Genomic DNA, 22,237 nt, shown 5'->3' with positions numbered 1-22,237 from the left:
TTCAGGTGCTGTGAGTTTTGCTGTTGTATGTACTGATTGCCTGGACTTCAGCCAGACTATGAACTACTGTTGGTCTCATGCTGTTATGTGTAGCCAGATTCAATTCCTGATGCCTACTACACTCTTTGATGCTCTTTTGTTTTTTAGAGCTCAGACAGACATTCTGTGAAACACTAATTCTGTCAGTATTTTCTAGATGTATTGGACAGAATGGCTGGTGAGATCTTAAAAAATTCCTGAAGTCAACTACACCCTTTGATGCTCTTTTGTTTTTTGGAGCTTGCACAGATATTCTGTTAAACTCTGACTCTCTTAGCATTTTCTGTATACAGTGGATGTAATGACCAGTGAGATCTTAAAAAGGTAAGTGCCAGACCCCAAGCAATATTTAAATTAAAACCTCATCCCTGTTTATTAAGTTTTCCGAAACCCTTATTTCGATAGACTCCTTAATTATGCTGCTCCAGAAACTCACCGTATTTCATCTCATGATGATATTTGAGGGAATGATCAGCAACAATTTATTTGCTTGGTTGTTTTAGTCGGATGTGTCACTGATGTTCCACGCATCTCCGCTTAAGTATTTGATGGTCTGCTTCATGTAAGACATAAAGACATACAACATTCACATGGAATGTGATACACACTCGGCTTTCGGAGATCTAGATCATTTTTGACATTACAAAAATGCTTTCTACTGTAGTGGAAGAGAGTCTTCCATAAGAGACTACTGATCTTTCTGGATATTGGCCCAGATACAAGGTAGATAAGTGATTTTTGGCTTCTCTTCCTCAATCCCAATCTCAACCACTTTCTCAGTTTATTAAGATATTGCCAGCAATCACAGCCACCAAATGGGTCATAGCTGGTCGTAAGAAGTGATCCTGGCTATACACAGGGACATGAGACCAGATAGCTGTGTCAATCATCAAAATATGGTGCTTAAAATGGAAACAAAAACGTGTCAGAACATATAGAAGCACACCATTTATCCATCATGCTTAATAAACCTGAGAGTTCACATAACTTCGTTCATACACAAGTTGGATAAGGTCCACCAGAAGAGAGGTCAACTTCTCAGTACAGTGAGTTTTCTAACTAGGCGTTGAGATGAACAAGTTGTACTTATGTTTGGTAAAAACAAGCATCATACAAAAACACTGGGGGTAGATAGGATTATGTGCTATACAAGCCTGACTCTAGTATGAGAGATAATTTGTAACACTTGGTTAATACAAGACATCACTTCATCAGAGCTCCTCAGTCTCCATCTCTACGTATTGTCTACATTCTCAGTAATATCATATGAACTGACTTTTTAATAGGAAGGAGTAGCATAGTACCAGTACTGGAATTATATCCAGCCTCTTTCTGGGCTAGTAGGACTGTATATTTCTTATATAGCTGAATGCAGGTAAATTTGGGTAGAGACTGCACCTGCATGTGCAAGTGCAGGGGGAACTGCCCACTGTCTGGAAACAGTTGACGCATATTTCAGATTGATGCCCTGGGCTGCAGTGGTGTTGAGACACTTGTGGCAAAAGCTGTGGTACCTCTAGTGTCAACTGAGATTCTTGATAACATAGCACTTTCTGATATACTCAAGCTTGTCAATTCACAATCATCTGAGGGTGAATGGAAAACAGTGGCGGAGTAGTGGATATCTGGGTAGAAGATGAAAGTGAATACTGGCCATATGGCTATCCACTTGAGCTTTACGAACAGGTTTGAGGTCTTGTCCATTTCTGGGACCGTATCTGAATAAGCATAAGAAGGCTCAACTATTGAAACTGCAATCTGTCTCCCTGGAACATCCAGACAGGGGCAGAGCAGTGGTTTGATTGTCGCTAGGAGCTCCAATGTTAAGTGGCTATGGAGCGCCTTAGGGAAACATTGGTCCGGTCAGTAAGAAAGGCCAATATCCACACAGTTCGTTTGATGGGAGATCTCGTCTGAGATATGAAAGAGGCTCTGTCGGTGACTACTGAGTGCTCTGGGTGCAGCCAATTGCAAATCATGGCTCATGTTGGTACGAACAACACCTGGAACTTGGGTTCAAAGGCTGCCCTCAGTTCCTAAGGATGGCTGGCTACAATGGTGAAGGCAGCTAGTCTTGTACACTGTGTGGAAGCTTAGCTATTGTTTTGTAGTTTCACTCCCAGAAGTGATCATGGCCCTCTGGTTTGTAGCTGGGTGGAAGGCTCAGACAATTCTGTGATGATCCTGAGTGCGGATTTCTCAACTTTGAGTACTTGCAGTTGAACAGTTCCCCTAACTAACCAGGGCAGGTGCACTACAGTCAGGTAGAGGCTACTAGTGTGCATGTGGCATATGCATTTGAAGTTTTTAATAATCCTCATTAATTACTAAATACAGCTGTTGGCATAGCAGATCAGAGAAAGAAAATGTTACACATTAAGTTGCAGACAGGCACAACTAAAAGACACTTACACATTAGATTATGGCCACAGCCTTCAACAGAAAAGGAATCACATGCACATGCCCCCCCCCCCCCCCCCCCACACACACACACACACATATTCATTCAAACAAGCAAGCACACCTGAGGCACACATGACTGTCATCTCCAGCAACTTTGACCAGGCCAAAGCTGCCAGAGGTGGCAGTCAAGTGTGTGTGAGGAAGGCTGTGGCTGGAAGCTAATGTGCAAGTGTCTTTCAGCAGTGCCAGCTTGCAACTTAATTGTGTCATCTTTACATTAAGTAGCAATCTATATTTTCCTTACATTGCTGGAAATGATAATGTTGTATTAGTTAACTGCTGGATAATCTGTGGAAAGATTCCAGAACTAGTAATAATGACCACGTAGTAATAGAAACAAAAAGCTGGCTGAAAGAAGAAGCGAATAAATTAATTTCTAATGGGACTGCGCATCACAATTATGGGGTGGATACTGGTGGCGAAAGTGTGTTTATAACCATAAATCTCTTATCTAAACATATTAAAAAATGTGTGTGTGTATGTGTGTTCCATATATCCTCCTAAACCACTGGACCAATTTCAACCACACTTGGTACACATATACCTCACTGTCAGGCAACAATCGATGTTGGGATAAGGACCACCTGCCTATCAAAGGGTGGGGATGGAGCTGGAAAAGACGCATAGTCCATGACGTGTGAATTTCCAGATTTTACTCACCCAGTATTTGAGAATGAGAGCACTTAGTGACTTTCTACAAACTTTACTCATAATTTCAAACTTTTGAAAAATTTTTCACGCTATCAGTCTCTACAAAATGATGAAAAAACAGGTTTATCACCCATTATACTTCCGCTGTTCGTGCAGTAAAAGTACCACATGAGGCATGACATTATAATTCATTACTTCTTTACTACTAACTATATTTGTGACATGTTTTGTAGATAGTATGCTTATACACCACTGAATGTAACTACAAAATTATATCATTTTACAATACATAGTTCACGATATGTGACGTGACAAATGATGAGATACATGAAAAACTGCCACATCATGCATGACATGTAAATTTATTATTTCTGTGCTACAAACTCTATTTACAGTAAATTTTGCAGACAACATCCACAAATATTTCTGAATGTACCCACAATAATACATCATTGTACGACTCATAGTTAAGGAGATACGGCTTCATAAACAGTGATATGTATGAAAAACTGCTGCATCATGCAGACAGTATCCACATATGCTGCTGAATGTACCCCAAAATTATATCACTGATGACACATAGTTCAGGAGATGTAATGTCAAACATTAAGCACAAGACGAGATGCCACACAGACATACAGCTATAAACAAATACCTGGGCAAAAGCGGGTTTCTCTGCTAGTATATATATGAAGTATATGTACATAAAGCAGAGTGTAAGTGGGTATGTATGTTATCTCCTTCCAAATTCCTGGATTTATTTCAATCAAATTTTGTCACAGAAACAGCAGGCCTTGCGAATATCAGCACTGTAGGATTTATAATGTCCTAGCTCCAATAGGAGCACAGATATGGGCCCCAGGCATATAGGCTGCCATGCAGGACAGGCATGTTGTGTGGGAACAGTCTACAAGTCAGGGGCAAGAAATGGTTTTTCAGGCCCTGATATGCGTATTGTGTTGTAGTAGTACCAGCCTGCTTTATCAACATGCTTTGTATGGCAGACTGTATGTTAGGGGCAAATAAATGCTTTTCAAGCCACTGACATGTAGCCTGCCGTGCATGGCAGGTGTGTTGTGGGAATGATACTGGCCTTCTTTATGGACCTGCAATGCAGGGGCTACAGATAACCCAGACGGTGTAACACTGTGACAAGATGTGCTGGCCGTGCACTAAGGCATGTTTAGCCACAGGGTGATCCTCATTACCAACAAACACTGTCTGCCTGTGTCCATTCATGCAAATGGACAGTTTGTTGCTGGTCATTCCCACATAGAAAGCAAGCAACAAACTGTCCATTCACATGAATGGACACAGGCAGACAGTGTTTGTTGGTAATGAGGATCACCCTGTGGCTAAACATGCCTTAGTGCACGGCCAGCACATCTTGTCACAGTGTTACACTATCTGGGTTATCTGGATACTTCCCACTAACACCAACCTGTCAGAACTCCGGAGATGGGAACTTGCCCTTCAGTATATCCTCTCTTCTCGTTATCCACCAGGCCTCAACCTCCGCTAATTTCAAGTTGCCGCCACTCGTACCTCACCTGTCATTCAACAACATCTTTGCCTCTGTACTTCCGCCACGTCTGACATCTCTGCCCAAACTCTTTGCCTTTACAAATGTCTGCTTGTGTCTGTGTATGTGCGGATGGATATGTGTGTGTGTGCGAGTGTATACCTGTCCTTTCTTCCCCCTGAGGTAAGTCTTTCCGCTCCCGGGATTGGAATGACTCCTTACCCTCTCCCTTAAAACCCACATCCTTTCCTCTTTCCCTCTTCTTCCCTCTTTCCTGATGAAGCGACCGTTGGTTGCGAAAGCTTGAATTTTGTGTGTATGTTTGTGTTTGTATGTGTGTCTATCAACATGACAGCGCTTTCGGTTGGTAAGTTACATCATCTTTGTTTTTAGATATATTTTTCCCACGTGGAATGTTCCCCTCTATTATATTCATATCATTAATTTGAAAGTAAAATTCAGTTTATTGATTTTATGTTACCTTAAGTTAGTAAATGCATCAAAGTCATTTATCCACTCACTCACTGGCCATAATAACACCAACATTTGGGTGACAAAAAGAAGGCTGAGATACTCAGTCCCATTTACTGAAACTGTTTCACTGGGGAAGATCATACAACAGTTCCATCAGCAGAAGTGCAAAATCATAGGCCTATATTACTGACATGAATCTGTTGTAGAGTTTTGGAACTCATTTGATGCTTACATCTTATGATCTTTCTGGAGACAGAACATGTCATCCATAGGAATAAATATGGATTCCACAAACAACTATCTCGTGTAACATTCTGTTCATCAACGACATCCAGATGGCAGTAGATGCTTGCACCCCATTTGACACTATGTTCCTTGTCTTCTAGAAAGCATTTGTTACTGTTCCATACTGTTGCCTAGCAAAAAAAATTACAAGCAAACAGAATATCAGTCCAGCTTTGTATTTGCATTGAAGAGGTCTTAGCAAAGAGAATGTTTCATTTCATTAATAGAGAGAAAACTGCAGATACAAAAGTAGCTTTGGAAAACTATTACTGTTCACAATTTATGTAAATAAGCAAGCCTATAATGCCAGAAGCTCTACGAGATTGCTCACAGATGATGCTGTTGAGCATAGGGACATCAAAATGCTAGAAAATTGTATTGACATTTAAGAAGACCTGCAGAGGATTTACACTTGGTACAGGGACTGGCTGTAATATTTATGTTAGGGATTGAGAACCCACGAAGTCAAGTTGCATGTGAAATCTTACTGACTTGGATGGATTACTAGTTTCAGCTAACATTGTAGGTATCTTCACATACCTACAATATAAAACAGTTTTTTCCTCATGTTAGCAATGTGTAGCACCTTACAGAACTGCACAAAATATTACTGCATGATTCCAGAGTATATACTTGAATATATTACAGAATACATACCATAAAACATTCTTGATTAGTGCTGGTGCCATTACTTTCATTCAGTTAATACTAGGCAGAATTCTGATATTCTTCCTTGACTTCTGTGAAAGAAAGATGTGCAGTATACAGCTGCATCCATTTTCAATAAGCTATCACAAGAATTCAAAAATCTTAGCAGTAATTCACGTGCTTTCAAATTGAAACTGAAGAGTTTCCTCATGGGTCACTCCTTTTCTGTCAAGGAGCTCCTTGAAAAATTAAGCAATTCCTGTGTTGTATTGTTGATTGCATTTACATAAACTTATGGCTTGTCTTTTTTAGGGTTCATAAGCATTTTATTTTATCTGTTATTACTTTTATGTTGTAATTTCATGTACTGAGACATTCCATGACCTTGGAGACTTGCTCCTCAATTTTGGTCCTACGGAATTAGATGTGTAAAATAAAAAAAAAACAGCTTTTCATCATATGTGCCTAGTGTAATTGAACAATGGTCACAAAACTGAAAATATACATTTATATAGAGAAGAGGAAGTAAAAATAAAAGAACAATATTTGTGTAAGGAACTGCCCACTAAAATAACTAAATGTCAAAGCTATTGTCGTACCAAAGGCATTAGACCAATAAAAACTGGTAACTGACACAGTAAAACAAAGGAAAATCCATGATGGAATGACAATATAACAAAAAGGATAGATTGCTACTCACCATATAGTGGAGATGTTGAATCATTGACAGGCACAACAAAAACACTGCTACATACTTAAGCTTTCAGCCAAAAGGCTTTGTTCTACAGTAGATACCACCCCTCCTTCCCTCTCTGACACATACACACACACAAAATATATATAAAATAAAGTGAAACATTCCACGTGGGAAAGTGTGCGAGTGTATACCTGTCTCTTTTTCCCCCCAAGGTAAGTCTTTCCGCTCCCGGGATTGGAGTGACTCCTTACCCTCTCCCTTAAAACACACATCCTTTCGTCTTTCCCTCTCCTTCCCTCTTTCCTGATGAAGCAACAACTGTGGGTTGTGAAAGCTTGAAATTTGTGTGTCTGTTTGTGTTTGATAGTATTCACAAGTGTGGTCAGTACTGTGGTGAAATGGGAACCAACAGCCACTACGTTTTGATGCATTGCTTGAGGCTATGTAAAGCTTGATGCTATGTATATGTTAAATTGTGCATTTCTTGAACATTGTAATGAGCCTCAGCTCTCATACTATTCACATGTACTATGTTACAGCAATGTGTATATGATGATCTTTGTTTTGATCTCTGTACTTTCAAATTTATACATAATTACTTGGGCTTGTGACTGATCTTGCAGCCAATGTGCAGCACAAGGAAAACTTCAGAATACAAGTGTCCTTGGGTTGAGTCTGCAGTTCTATTGATGCACTGCCACAGAAGTGACCTGCTAGCTAACCTCTCTGGTGGACAGTATAGAACACCTTCAGTTCTGAACCCTTAGTACTACAGATATAAATTTATGTATGATGACTTCACACTTTCCACACTCATATTCTTTTCTGTCATAGGTGGATTTGTTGTAGGTGCTGTGGATACAAGCCGTGCCCAGTCAGGAAATCATGCCTTGACTAGAAGAGACAAGACTAATGTTTAATCTTTCTCTCATGTTGTGAATACTTCTTAGACTAGACAGCTATCATCAGATACATTCTAGTTCCTCTTCCACGCTTTGACTATCCAGCCAGATTTTGTCTCAAATTCTATTGCTACTTATTCTTTCAACTCTTTCCAGTCACATCTTTCTAGCTTAGTGGCTGGCAAAGTATCTGAGAAATTTATCCAGAGAGTATATCTGTATGATGACTAGCAGCACATCATCTGCTGTGGCATTAAAATCCCCAATCAGCCTTAGGAGCACACCTCTCTGTGCGTATCACAAGGTTCCTCCCTATGCCTCGCACAGCAAAGATGATGTGGTCACACTGGTCATGAAGTTCACAAAGGTAGTTAAGATGGTATTGTGGTAGCCCTGATCAGTGGCAGTGGGAGTCTGTATGTGTAGGTGCCTATTCAGGCCACTTTGTGCATTACTTACTGGCTTTTGTTTCTGCCAGGCTGACATAATGGAAATTTAATGTAATCAAAATGAACTAAATATCAACAGCTCACCTGACAGTTATATGTGTATCTCTTTACCTGCTGGCTGAGTTTCAACTTTTTCCCTTTAACATCACATACACCATTTTCATGACAGCAGTACAGAAGTTTTTTTTACTATACAACCACTGAACTTGATCAAAGACCTGTCTTGCTTCATTATTTAGTGCAGCCTTGGAGTTTTTTGACATCCCCATGAACAGTTCATCTGATTATGAGACAATTGCATAAGTTTTCTTGTCCCCATTTGGCAGACCAATGAGTGGCTCAGTGTAGACATCTGAGACTATAGGCTGATAGATTGATTCTTGTGGGCATATATTTACTAGCTTATGGTTTGCTGCTATACATCCAGACACCTGGCCCTTACAGTGGTTACAAATGCTGTGATAAAGTTCATTGGGTATCTGGAGATTCCAAAATTGTGCAAACATTACACACTACCATGGACTGTCAAAGATGCTGTGATGTCTGTTATGATAGCATGTACATATTTACTTTAAAAGGTGATAACTATCCTTTGCATCTGATTTACCACACCATTGATTGAACATCCCCTCCTGAGGTCAGCTCCACTGTAAAAATCTCATGTATGCAGTTATTACTGCATTCTTTAGTCAGATAGTTGATGATGACAGCTTACCAGCAATTTGACAAATGGGTATGTTTATCCCTATCTGGAAAGGTTAAGGAGATGTGGGTAAGTGCTTCAGCTGTTGCTCAGTCCATTTGCTCTCCCAAATTGTGAAACTTCTTGAGCAGATTTATAACAAAAATCTACAAAATATTGTCTAGATTTCCTCAAACCTGTGTGGTCTTCTCAAGGGCCTCAACATCAGATACAGTTTATGCAGCCTACCTGCCAGTATAGAAACACTGTGAGAAAAAACTAGCCATTACACATGCAATATCTGACCTTCAAGAAATATTTTGACAGGGCCCTCCTGTGCTCTCCTGGAAAGCACTTTATGGTGGGGGGTTTGGGGGAGGAGAGGACCAAACAGTGAGGTCATCAGTCCCATCAGAGTAGGGAAGGATGGGGAAGGAAATCAGCCATGTCCTTTCAAAAGAACCATCCTGGCATTTGCATGGAGTGATTAAGGGAAATCACGGAAAACCTCAATCAGGATGGCTGGACACGGGTTTGAACCATTGTCCTCCAAAAAGTGAATCCAGTGTGCTAACCACTGCACCACCTCACTCAGTAGCACTTTATGACTGCAATATCTGTTACTGTGACATTGCAAGTGCTGCTGACCACCCAGATGGGATATAATCTCCTTAAAATAATAATAATAATAATAATAATAATAATAAAGAAGAGAGAAAGGAAAAAAGGATGGTATGTAGCAGGAGGCTGGATTATCATTCCACCTACCCATTATGTTTATGGATGTCGTGACAGCACAGGTTCAGGTATTCCCCCTCATTGGATGACTGTATATTCACTGTGTTCTTTGTTAACTGAACCCTTCAAGACCTCAGAAGTCATACCCAGAACTGGAAGAATCATTCAAACAATAATAAATTGAGGTAAAAAAAGAGAGCTATCTGGAATCTGCTCTATGTTTAACTGGTGATTTTGGTGACAAAAGCATCAAAAAGTAGGCTTACTTTGCACACTTCTATTCTTTCATAACATATGGAATAATTTTCTGGGTCAGTTCCACACACAGCTGCTAACTATTCACAGCACAGAAATGTGCTGTTAGAATATATGTTGTCCATCCTCAAACTTCATGCAAACAAATGCTTAAAAAATTTAAAATACTAACAACAACTTTACAATAAATTTACTGTCTTATGAATCAGGCAATGTTTGAAAATAATAGCAGCATTGTTAAATATAGCACTATGAACAAAAATAACCTCCACTATCCAGAACTGGACCTTGCTCTTGCATAGAAAGGAGTGAAGAATGTAACCATAGAAATATTCGCCCAACTCTCTTGTGAATTAAAGGTGCTGGCAGATAGTGAAAGTTTTAAAAGTGAACTGAAACCATTTCTACTTGACAACTCCTACACTATAGATCTGTAAATGAGTTTATGAGGATTAATATATATGTGGTGTGAAAATGAGTGGAGATGAAGATCTATGAATATGTAAAGGCATTCTGCACAATGTGAAAATTCAAAATTTGCCCTAAAGATGATCTTAAGTTCTAATTCTGTTCTGTGTGTGTGTGTGTGTGTGTGTGTGTGTGTAATGGCCTATTGTTATATGGCTCTTATCATATCCTTTTCACAATGTGTGTATTTATTTGTATACACATCAGATTATGACACTGACTGTGACTAAATTCTAAGGATGGATTATAACTAAGTGAAACAAATAAATCACAAAAATAAAGTATGAAGATGTGTTATCATAGCTGTTAATTTTTTAAATAAGTTTCTGCATTCTAATTAGTGGTTAATGATACATAACATAAAAAACCTATAATCAAAGAGCTGTAAATGTCTACAGACAAGGAACAAAAGAAAATAAATGTTAATATTTTTTTCACCTAAAGGAAAGTTCAGGAAAGTTCATCACTTATCCCTGCTTCTTCACAGATGAATGGTGTGACCACATTAGGTGAAAATATAGCTGACAACGGAGGCCTCCGTCAAGCATATCATGCGTATCGCAGTTATGTGGAAAGGAGCGGACCTGAGCCACGGCTACCTGGCCTCGAGCAATTCACTCCGGACCAACTGTTCTTTCTTGGATTTGCAACAGTAAGTAGAAATTGTAGAAAAAAGTATTATAATACGTTTTGTGCTCATATAAATTTGTAACCTCTCATTGTGCACTGAAATGAGAAATGTCCTGCCATCCATTCCACAGTGGTATTCTGCCATGCACCAAACCTACACAATATCCTCATCTATCTCTACACAACCGATGCTCCCAAACTCTTGTCTCATGGCTCATATCCCTGTAATAGACCTAGATGCAAAATCTCTCCCATACAGCCTCCTCCTCCACCACCACCACCACCACCACCACCACCACCACCTACTCCACTCTGATCACAAACATCACCTATTCCATCAAAGGCAGGCTACCTGTGAAACCAGTGATGTGATCTACAAGCTAAGCTGCAACCACTGTGCTGAATTCTACGTGGGCATGACAACCAACAAGCTGTCTGTCCACATGAACAGCCACCGACAAACTGCAGCCAAGAAACAGCTGGAGCACCATGGTGCTGTGCATGCAACCCAACATGACATTTTTCATTTCAATGACTGCTTCACAATCTGTGCCATATGATTCCTTCCCACCAAGACCAGCTTTTCTGAACTGCACAGGTGAGAACTCTTGCTGCAATATATTCTATGTTCTCATAATCCTCCTGTCCTCAACTTTTATTAGTCATTCCCTGTTCCCATTCCGGCACTACGCAGCCTTCTATTCCACCAATGATCCTAGTCTTTTTACTTCTCCCATTTTCCACTACCCCCCCCTCCCCCTCTCCTCTGCCCTCCGTCTAACCTCCTGACTGCACATAGCTGTCCTACCCTCTCCCCACCTCATCCTTGCATGCTCCCCAGCAGAACTTTATCGTGCCACACCCCTGCGCTGCTATCCCTACCCCTCCCCACCTCAGCCTCCTCCTTACCCCCACCCAGCTGCCTGTCCCATCATGTGCTGCTGCTGCCGCCACCTTGTTGGCTGAATTATTTTGTGACAGTCTTTTTCTTGTGCCTATCTGTGACACATCATCTCCACTATATGGTGAGCAGCAACTACCCTTTTCATAATATTGTTACATTCCTTCCTGGGGTTTTCATTGTTTAACATGAAATAGGAATTATTAAAATGATTGAAACATGAAACGTACCAGCAAATTTCATAGAGCAGTCTATGAGGGAGGATTAAAAAGTAACTCACAATAATTTTTTTCTCACCTGTTATCACAGCTGGAATGTTGAACTTTGACAATCATACAGTTTGAAGTTTGCACTGCAGAGGGTATTTTGTTTTCATATGCAGATCTAGCAAGAGGAATCTGAACTACAAAGCAAACATGATGTGCACGTTGCTGTCATTAACTCGTGAAGAGTGGTAAAGTGTAGTTCAAGATACCAGGGCCAAAGGGCATAAACTGCGCGAAAATCACAGAGACGTGTGGCATGTATGGGGATGACTGTATGGACTGTAGCAATGTCTGCAAGTGGTGTGCATTCTTCCCAGAGGGCCATGTGAACCTGAGTGATTCACCATGCTCCGGGCGGTGGGTAACCATGCAGAATGTTTGAGCCATTGAGGCAGCAACTTTAAATGATTGGTGTGTGCAGTTGCAAACCTTATCACAGTTGTTCAACATTTCTTATGGTGTGGTGTACAGTATCATTCATGATGCATTGGAATTTAATAAAGTTAGTGCTCACGGGATGCCTAAGAACCTGACAGACAATGACAAGGGCCAACGAATGATGGCAAGCTTGTATCACTTTATGCATTCAGCCACAGAAGGGCAACACTTTATGAAAGGATTCATCACTGGTGATGAGGCATGAGCATACCACTACACTCACAAAACCAAACAGGCCTCTATGGAGTGGGAATATACTGATTTCACAATACGAAAAAAATTCAAAGTGACCAAATCTGCTACGAAATTGTTCGTGACAGTGTTCTGAGATATGCCCGGTGTGTTACTGGTGGACTTAGCTGAACACAAGAACACTGTGAATGTTACAGCCCCCACATAAACTTTGGTTCAGGTAAGTCACACACTTTGTGACAAACTCCACAACATTAATGCCGATGATGTCAAACTTCTTAATCACAATGCTCGCCCCATGTTCCTGTTCTCGTTCATGATAAAATTGTAGAATTTGGGTGAGAGTTGCTCCTACCTCCACCATATGGTCCAGCCATTGCACCATTGGATTTTCATCTGTTTGTTCCCATGAAGAAATTCCTGCCCAGCCAACACTTTGCAACAGATGAGGAAATGAAATCAGCAGTCCACAGATGGCTAGACTCCAACCAAATGGACTTCTACAAACAGGGCATGTTGAAACTGGTACCATGATGGGAGAAATGTGTGGAGAATGTTGGTGACTAGAAAAGGAGGTAAAAGATGTGAATTCATTTGTGATTTTTTTGTTTTGTTACCTATTTAACTTTTTGGTAGTAAAATTATTGTGTGTTACTTTCCAATCTTCTCTTGTAAAAGGCTTTTTCATGCATACATATACTTGAAATACTTGTATTGTCTCGCTGGAGATTTGATACAGGCATAATTAAAAAAGAGATTTAATTACAGCTCTCAGAACCAGAGGTTCCTTCACTGGCAAAAGAGAATAAAAAGTTAGTAGTAATTGGACTGTTGAGGGTTGGACCAGATTTCCAATTACAATGCTGTCTAGCTGCAGAATGCCACATGTGTGAGACCCCTTCATTTAAATTAGAAGAAGTATTGGCAATACTGTATATTTTTATTGACTGGCTCTTTACCTGACATCATCTGGTTTACATATTCATCCCAGTCTTATACTAGATAGCAAACGGAATGAGTGTGTGTATCGTATTAAAACATACTTATTTTATTTACATGTTTAAAAAGTATAAATACTGTGTACAAATTGTAAATACTGTATATTTGAGACTTATATGAGACTTTCCAGTTTGTTTTACCAATTTTTATATGTCTTACACTGGAGAGGAGAGAATTACAAAAGGCAAAGAAATGTTGCAGTTTCATACTGTAAACACGAATGTTGTGAGTCATTGAGACAGAACTCTAACATATTGCATGCATTTTCTTTCTAGGTATGGTGTGAATCTACAACTAGTGAGTCTCTCCTTCAAGAAGTATTGTCAGACCCACACAGCCCACACAAGTATCGAGTCAGAGGTACCTTAGCTAATTCTGAAGATTTTTCTAGAGTCTGGAAATGCCCACAAGGCTCACCGATGAATCCCAAAGATAAATGTCTTTTATGGTAGCTTTATAGCACACATGTCATGGGCTTACAATTTGTTGCATATTGTCATGAATCACTAGCGCTAGTTTGCTTGTATATTGTACAGTCTGTCAAAATCTGTAAAAGAAAATCTACAGAAGTGACAAAATATGATTCTTGACTGTACAGACACAATCAATTAATAACCAGTATCAGTATTGGCGCAGTTCCACGCACACTTGTACAAATTCACAGAGACATTGACATTAGTCTGTTGAAATGATCAACAGCATTATTATATTGTGTGTATATATAAACGATTTTTAATAAAGTTACTTTTTTATATAAATATAATTTTCTCAATTTCTGTCATCCTATCAACAATAAGCACCTATTCCATGTTATTTTTTCCCTTGTCTGTTGTTTTATAGCAATATGTCTCCTGTAAATGTCAATATTTGTTTAATCTTTCTTTTCTCCGCAAAGAAAGTATATATATGTTTCAAATACTTCCATCTGATGTGTTACTTTACATGTATGTTGTTGGCAGCACTGTTTCAACAACTGGTTAAATGTGTGCACCTCTTCTAGCCTTTTGACACAAGTGCTAACCTCCATTTTTGAGTTCAAAGTCATCAAATTTTTGATGATTGGCAGTTTTGCGTAAGTTACACTTAACATTTACCCTGACATGTTTTCATAAAAAGTCAAGGTGCCACCTACCAAAATTATTATGAGATGTTTAATTGTAGCAAAAGGGGAATTCACTCATAAAACCATAAAATTACAGACGGACAGCTGGATGACCTTCTGGATGTGAAATTCCAACAGTTTCGGTAGATACAAATAAAACTGTAAGTTAGTCCTAGTTCCTGGAACTGTTAGTTCCTTAATCATGGAGGAAAGAGGGATAAAATTGGGTAGATTAGAAAGGAGTGGGAGGTCACTCGAACCCCAGGTGCAGATGCAATCCCAATTCAGTTTTACAACGACTACTCTACAGCCTTGGCCCCTTACCTAACTTGTGTGTATCACGAACCTTTCACCAACTGAAAAGTCCAAAATGACTGAAAAAAATGTATGTAAGAGGGGCACAAGAATGGACTGGCAAACTTACAGACCAATAGCTCTAACAAAAGTCTGCTGCAGAATCCTTGAACATACCCTCAGTTCGAATACAATAAATTTTCTGGAGACCAAGAATTTACATCCACAAATCAGCATGGTTTTAGGAAGCATCGCTCTTGTGAAACTCAGGTTGGTCTTTTCTCACATGATACACTGTGAACTATGAATGGAGGGCAAGAAGTAGATTCCATATTTCTATATTTCCAGTAAGCATTTAACACAGTGCCCCACTGCAAGCTGTTAACGAGGTACAAGCATATGGAATAGGTTCCCAGATATGTGAGTGGCTCAAAGACTTCTTAACTTATGGAACCCAAAATGTTCTCCTTGAAGGCAAGGGTTCATCAGAGACAAGGGCATTGTCAGGAATACCCCAAGGAAGTGTGATAGTACTGCTATTATTCCTTATATTCATAAATGATTTGGCAGACAGGGTAAGCAGCAGTTTGTGGTTGCTCGGTGATGATGCGGTGGTGTACAGTAAGGTGTCAAAGTTGAGTGACTGTAGGCAGATAGAAGATGACTTAGACAAAATTACTAGTTGGTGTGATGAATGGTAGCTAGCTCTAAATGTAGAAAAATGTAAGTTAATGCTAATGAGTAGGAAAAACAAGCCCATAATGTTTGGATACAGCGTTAGTAGTGTCCTGCTTGACACAGTCACATACTTTCTTTTACACATAATGTCAACTGGAAATATCACTTTGCAACCATATCCCAAAACCCTTCCAACAGCAAACCAGACACTGAACCCCACCTTGAACAGTTCTGACCATGATCCCAACTTGATCCACCATCACTATCTCAGAATCGTCTCTTACAAGTCTTCCAAGAATTCCTCACATCCAGCATTGTTTCACAACCTTTCCTCAGGTCCCTACAAAATGACCCTAACCTGTCCTCTGCAGGACTCTAGGCTCTACATTCCCTAAAAGCTGATGACTCCATCATTATCCTCCCAGCACACAAAGGATCTACCATTGTGGTACTTGATCAACATGAGTATGATAGTGAAGGTCTACGCCAGGACACCTCTATGTACAGCATCTGCCATCGAGATCCCATCCCTGTGATTCAAACTGTCCTGCAGTCCCTCCTAAAAACCTCAGGCCCCTCACAAGGATTTACACCTCAATCCACAGAACTTCTTACCCCACCCAAACCACTCACCCCCACCTTTTACCTTCTTCCTAAGATCCACAAACCCAATCATCCTGGCCGTCCTATAGTTGCTGGCTTCAAAGCACCCACCGAACATATATCTGCCTTAGTTGATCAACACCTGAAACACATAGTACAAAGACTTTCCTCTTATATTAAAGATACCAACCATTTCTTAGATTGTCTGAAATCCAGGCCCGTCCCACTCCAACCTCACACCTTGTTTGTCACCTTTGATGAAATCTCCCTCTATACCAACATCCCCCACATACATGGTCTGTCTGCTGCTGAACATTTTCTCAGTTAAAGTCCAACTGAGTCCAAGCCTATGACATTATTCTTGCTCACCTTAATCAAATTTATATTTACCAACAATTACCTCAACTTGGAGGAGCAGACATACCAACAGATCAGGGGTACAGCCATGGGAACCAGGATGACTCCTTCCTATGCCAACATTTTCATGGGTCACTTGGAGGAGGGATTCCTGGAATCCATAAGCCTTCAGCCTCTGGTTGGGTTTAGATACATTGATGACATCTTTGCCACATGGACTCATGGTGAGGTTGACCTGTTAAAATTCCTGGATTCTCTAAACACCTCCTAATTAAATTTCACATGGACCTATTCCAAATTCCATGCCACTTTCCTTGGCATTGATCTCATCCTCAGTGAAGGCCAGTTACACACTTCTGTCCACTTCAAACCTACTAACAAACAACAGTACTGACATTCTGACAGCTGCCATCCTTTCTATACCAAACATTCCCTCCCATACAGCCTTGGCATTTGAGGCAAACATATTTGTTTTGATGCAGACTCTTTACAGCCATACACCACCACTCTCACTTCAGCCTTCACTAGATGTAACTATCCCAATAGCCTAGTTTAAAAGCAGATTTCCCGGGCCATCACTTCCAATCCTAGTGCTGCTGATCCCTCCAAAAAACAACTTCGGAGCACACCACTTGTCACCCAGTGTTATCCTGGTCTTGAATGTATCAAGCAGGTACTTTGACAAGGCCATGACTTCCTAAAATCTTGCTCTGAAATGAGACCCATTCTGCATGAGATTTTGCCCACCACACCTCGAATAGCCCTCCCAATCTCCCCCATATCCTTGTCAGACCCTATGCTTCTTCCGCACCCATGTCCCTATTCTATGGCTGCTACCCCTGTGACTATCCCTGCTGCAAGTATTGCTCTATGCACCCTTCTACCACCCCCTATTCCAACCATGTAACTGACAAAACATATATTATCAAAGGGAGAGCCACCTGTGAAATGACACGTCACATACCACCTGTTTGTAAAGACTGTTCGGCCTTTTACATCGGAATGACTACCACCCAGTTATCAGTCATGGTGAATTGGCATAGGCATAGGATGTATACAGGCAACACACAATATTCAGTCAGAGAGCATGCTGTACAACATGACAGTCATGACCTCAGTGCCGTTTCAGCAGATGCACCATCTGGATTATTCCCCCAGACACCAGTTTCTCAGAACTCCTCAGGTGGGAACTAGCACTACAACATGTCCTTTGTTCTCGCCACCCACCTGGCCTTAATTTACGTTAATTCCTTCTGTCTCAGCATTTATTGACAGTATCTAGTCCTTTCTTCACTCCATTTTAGTTTTCTACATCTTTCATTTTCTGACTAGTCTATTTTTCGCCATCCCCTCTCCCCCTCTGTTACAAACAATGCACTTAGGGTTTTACTCTTATTAACTTGTGCACAATGTTCTAGTAGTAGTCTCTGTCTTGCATACTACCCAGTCTTCCACCTTTAACCTCTCAGGATTTCAAATCTCATTTGGTGCAGTCCCCAACAACCAATCTTTCCTTCTCATCCCGTCCAGTAAGTTTCCCCTTACATTGGGTTCTGGGTGACTTTTCTGAACGGTACTCCTTTCCCTAAACCTCTCAAGTCCTTTTCTTCACCCCTATTCCTTCCTCTTCAACTCTTCTGCCAGAAGAAGGAGCCACTGGCTCTGAAGGCTCATAAACCTTAAATCCTTTTGTGTGTGTGTTTTGCCCTGCCAGCACTTGGTGAGTAGACTTTTTACCTATCCATTTACATCAAGAGGTGTGATAAAAATTCCAATAAGTATATACAACATACTGAGTTATTTTTATCTGGATGCACTACAATATAACTTTCATAGATGATAATGCCTAACAGACCTGCACCATGATTGTGATACCACTAAAATGTAGTTGTCTTTGTCAACCATGTGACACTTACTTATTTCGACAGGTAAATATTTTCATCACATGACTTGCCCTTGGTGACTGAGAACATTATCAGTCATGTGATATCATAGCAGAGAATTAAAAGATAGGGTGAATGTTATCAAAATTCATGTGTTGGTCTGTAACCAGTTGTCTGTGCTTGTGTTTCAAGATATGCTTTTATATGCTTGGTATATGTCCCAAATTGATATCTGATACATATAGTTTTAGCAACGTGAATCACATATGTTTTCCAAGAGTAATGTATCAGAAATGTGGTGATATGTCATTCATGTGCTGGCCAGGGTGTGAGAAATATTTATGTTTTTCCTGTTTCTACGATAAGTTTCACCCCACTGATTGCGAGAACACTCACAAGTAGAAGATCAGTTAGGATTATCCAGTGACATACTGTAGGTGTATTTTTGTACTATGTATCACGATGGATGTTACTGTCAATACATTGTACATAGTTCTTTGAATATTAATCACGCTTTGCGATGTGTTATTTCACAAAAAGGCAAAGAAAAGTGTTCTGATTATCAGAATATTATCAGATAAAAAAAATTGAATGAAAAAATGGCATGAACAAGAATCGAACTTGAACCAGCAGTCTGGTAGTCTACTGTGTTGACCTCTCTACTGCAGACATTACTCTTCTCAACGCACAGGATAATGGGTACCTTAGCTACAACATGAAAACACAAAAATGTGAATAACTCAAACATCATTAACTTTGGACCCATATTATATTAACAAAGCTGTTTGCTTTTAGACAATCTTTCAGTGTGTAGCTTTGAAAATACCATTTTTCACCAACTTTGATCTCAAATTTTTCAAGAACTATGGAGTGTCAAGCAAAAAGACGAAACGTGTGTCATTATTTTTAATATAAAGCATTCTTGAAGACTTGGTCAAAATCAGTGAACTATATGTCAGAGTCTCCCCTTGTTAGTTTTAAAGTCCCTTGTGTTTATCCACAATTTTTCAATAAGAGACAGTATCTTTCCAGTGAAGCAAAAACATAAAGCCTCTTTTCAAGAAAGGACATAAACCAGACATGCCAAACTATAGACCAATTCTGATGCTGTCTTGATTTTCCAAGGTACTTGAAAATCATCTTTTATAAAATACTTGTGAATTTCACAGAAATTTTCAGAATTTTTCAATTCAGTATGTAAGGGAGATGAAAATCTAATAGTCATGGGGGATTAGAATGTGGTTGTAGGGGAAGAAGTAGAAGAAAGGGTTATGGGAGCATATGGTCTTGGTACTAGGAATGAGACAGGAGAAAGACTAATTGAGTTCTGTAATAAATTTCAGCTTGTAATACTGAATACCCTATTCAAGAATGACAAGAGGAGGAGGTGTATTTGCAAAAGGCCAGGAGAGAGACTCTGGTTAGACAGAAATTCCAGAATTAGATATTGGATTGTAAGGTGTACCTAGGAGGAGCTACAGAATCAATTCACAATTTAGTTGTGATAAAGAGCAGGCCAAAGTTTAAGAGATTAGTCAGAAAAAATCAATGCAGAATGAAGTGGGATATGGAAGCACTAAGGAATGAGAAGATATGCTTGAAGTTCTCTGAAGCTATAGATACTGCGGTAAGCAATAGGCAGTTCAGTTGAAGAGGAATGGACATTTCTAAAAAGGGCAATCACAAAAGTTGGAGAGAAAAACTTAGGTACAAAGAAGGTAATTGTGAAGAAACTATGGCTAACATAAGCAATACCACAGTTGATTGATGAAAGAAGGAAGTACAAAAATGTTCACAGAAATTCAGAAACACAAGGCACTTAGGAAAAGAAACAGGAAGTACAGGGAAGCTAAGGCAAAATGGCCGTAGAAAAAATGCGAAGAAATCAAAACTGAAATGACTGTTGGAAGGTCTGATTAAGCATATAGAAAAGTAAAAAGAACCGAAGGTGAAATTAAAAGCAAAGGGCGGTAACATTAAGAGTGTAATGGGAATTCCACTGTTAAATGCAGAGGAGAGAGCAGAGAGGTGGAAGGAGTACACTGAAGGCCTGGATGAGGGGGAAGATTGTCTGATGACATGACAGGAAAAGAAACAGGAGTAGAATGTATGTGTCTGGCAATATACAGAAGAATAGAAAAGAAAATTGAGGATGTGTTTAGATGACAACCAGTTTGGCTTTAGGAAATGATTTGTCAACCTGGAAAAAGCATTCAACAATGTGAAATGGTGCAAGATAGGGATCTGTAGAAGCTAAAAACTGTAGAGGAAAAGAGAGATTGGAATACACCAGTCAACTAATTGAGGGCATAGGTTGCAGCTGTTACTCTGAGATGAAGAGATTGGCACAGGAGAGGAATTCATGGCAGGATGCAACAAACGACTCAGAACACTGATGACTAAAAAAAGTATGTAACAGAGAAAGGTGGAAAGAATTCACTTATTGTTGTACCAGTCCTTACAGTAATATACATTTTTCCTATTTATTCGGTCATATTTATAGAGAACACATGTAGAACAATTGTACAAAATACTTAACATCATATCCACTAAAATTAATAATCTGCAATATAGTTTCTCAATCACTGGCATCAACATTGTGGTTAATTTACCTGGAAATAGTTTGTGTAATTAAATTTTCATAATTTAAGACCTATCAATAGCACGTGGAGATGAAATTTATAGAGAGCTAATAGATGGTTTTTGCTTTGATGCTATAGCTCATTGAAAAGCCCTGGTGGCAACACACTACTATGCATTTGTGCATGTCACTCATCTGCCCCGGCAGACAATCTCATGCTGTAGCAGAAGACACGCTGCCCAGCAAAAAACTGCGTCATAAGCTGTCTGCATCAAGGTCAAGAGTCATTTCTACTATGTGCCTCTTTGCTGCAGCATGTGAGGTTTTTCTCTAAAGCATGCTACAGGAAAGTCCCCAACTCCCCTTGGTGTTAAGTTTACATTCAAGCTATTTCATTATCAGAACTTAACAGGTTGGCATAGTGCTACCAGATGGGCACATGATTTATGAAGACACCAATTGTGAGGTGGTTTTGTATGTTTATAAAGTGAACAGCATTGCACACTCTCCCAATGTCTATGGAGAACTAGTAGGTGGGATACCATACTTCAGGGCAACATTATTCAGCACTCACCCCTCGTGGTCTCATGTTCTGAGTATGGAGTATCCACTTCACAGAGTCCATTAAATTATAGTGAATGTGGCAAGATCTGGTCTCTTTTTGTGAACTTTATGCAAACCACTGTGACACCGTGCATGCACTCTCAGGAGTCTTGATACTACACCAAGTCTTCAATACGTTATTATTATTATTATTATTATTATTGTGAGTGGCAGTGATCAGAAACAAAACAATGGCAGTACAAAGTTTTTCCAATTTCTCTTAGTTCAGGAGTAAAGAGTCCAGCAATCAAGTGATTTACAGACAAGTACACACAGTTTAACTTGTTTAATTTGAAACGGGGATGCAGAGTATTTTCGAAACAAGTGTCACTAAGGAAAGATGTGGTTCAGAGAAAGCATGATTATTAAGAGATGTCTGCCCTCAATGTAGACAGCCAGCTTTCTCTTCTGAGGACCTGCCAGGTGTGGGGAGCGCT

General features: G+C 39.8%; 1 protein-coding gene and 1 long non-coding RNA gene across 2 annotated transcripts in view; one reads left to right on the top strand and one right to left on the bottom strand.

The window, feature by feature from the left end:
* LOC126253386 (neprilysin-4-like) overlaps window positions 1–14,408 on the top strand; it is a 163,266-nt gene extending 148,858 nt beyond the window's left edge. Inside the window, exons 18-19 of the mRNA XM_049954680.1 lie at window positions 10,761–10,925; window positions 13,975–14,408. Of these exons, the coding sequence (XP_049810637.1) occupies window positions 10,761–10,925; window positions 13,975–14,151 (342 nt within the window). The 3' untranslated portion in view covers window positions 14,152–14,408. The remainder of the gene's footprint in view (window positions 1–10,760; window positions 10,926–13,974) is intronic.
* The window catches only part of LOC126253388 (uncharacterized), a 57,286-nt gene that overhangs the window by 15,264 nt on the left and 19,785 nt on the right, over window positions 1–22,237 (bottom strand). Inside the window, exon 2 of the long non-coding RNA XR_007545950.1 lies at window positions 6,092–6,174. This is a non-coding gene — a long non-coding RNA (uncharacterized LOC126253388). The remainder of the gene's footprint in view (window positions 1–6,091; window positions 6,175–22,237) is intronic.

Source organism: Schistocerca nitens, chromosome 4 (genome assembly GCF_023898315.1).
Source record: "Schistocerca nitens isolate TAMUIC-IGC-003100 chromosome 4, iqSchNite1.1, whole genome shotgun sequence".
Lineage (NCBI taxonomy): Eukaryota > Metazoa > Arthropoda > Insecta > Orthoptera > Acrididae > Schistocerca > Schistocerca nitens.
Note: the sequence above shows the minus strand (reverse complement) of the source record. Positions and strands in the feature narration are given on the sequence as shown.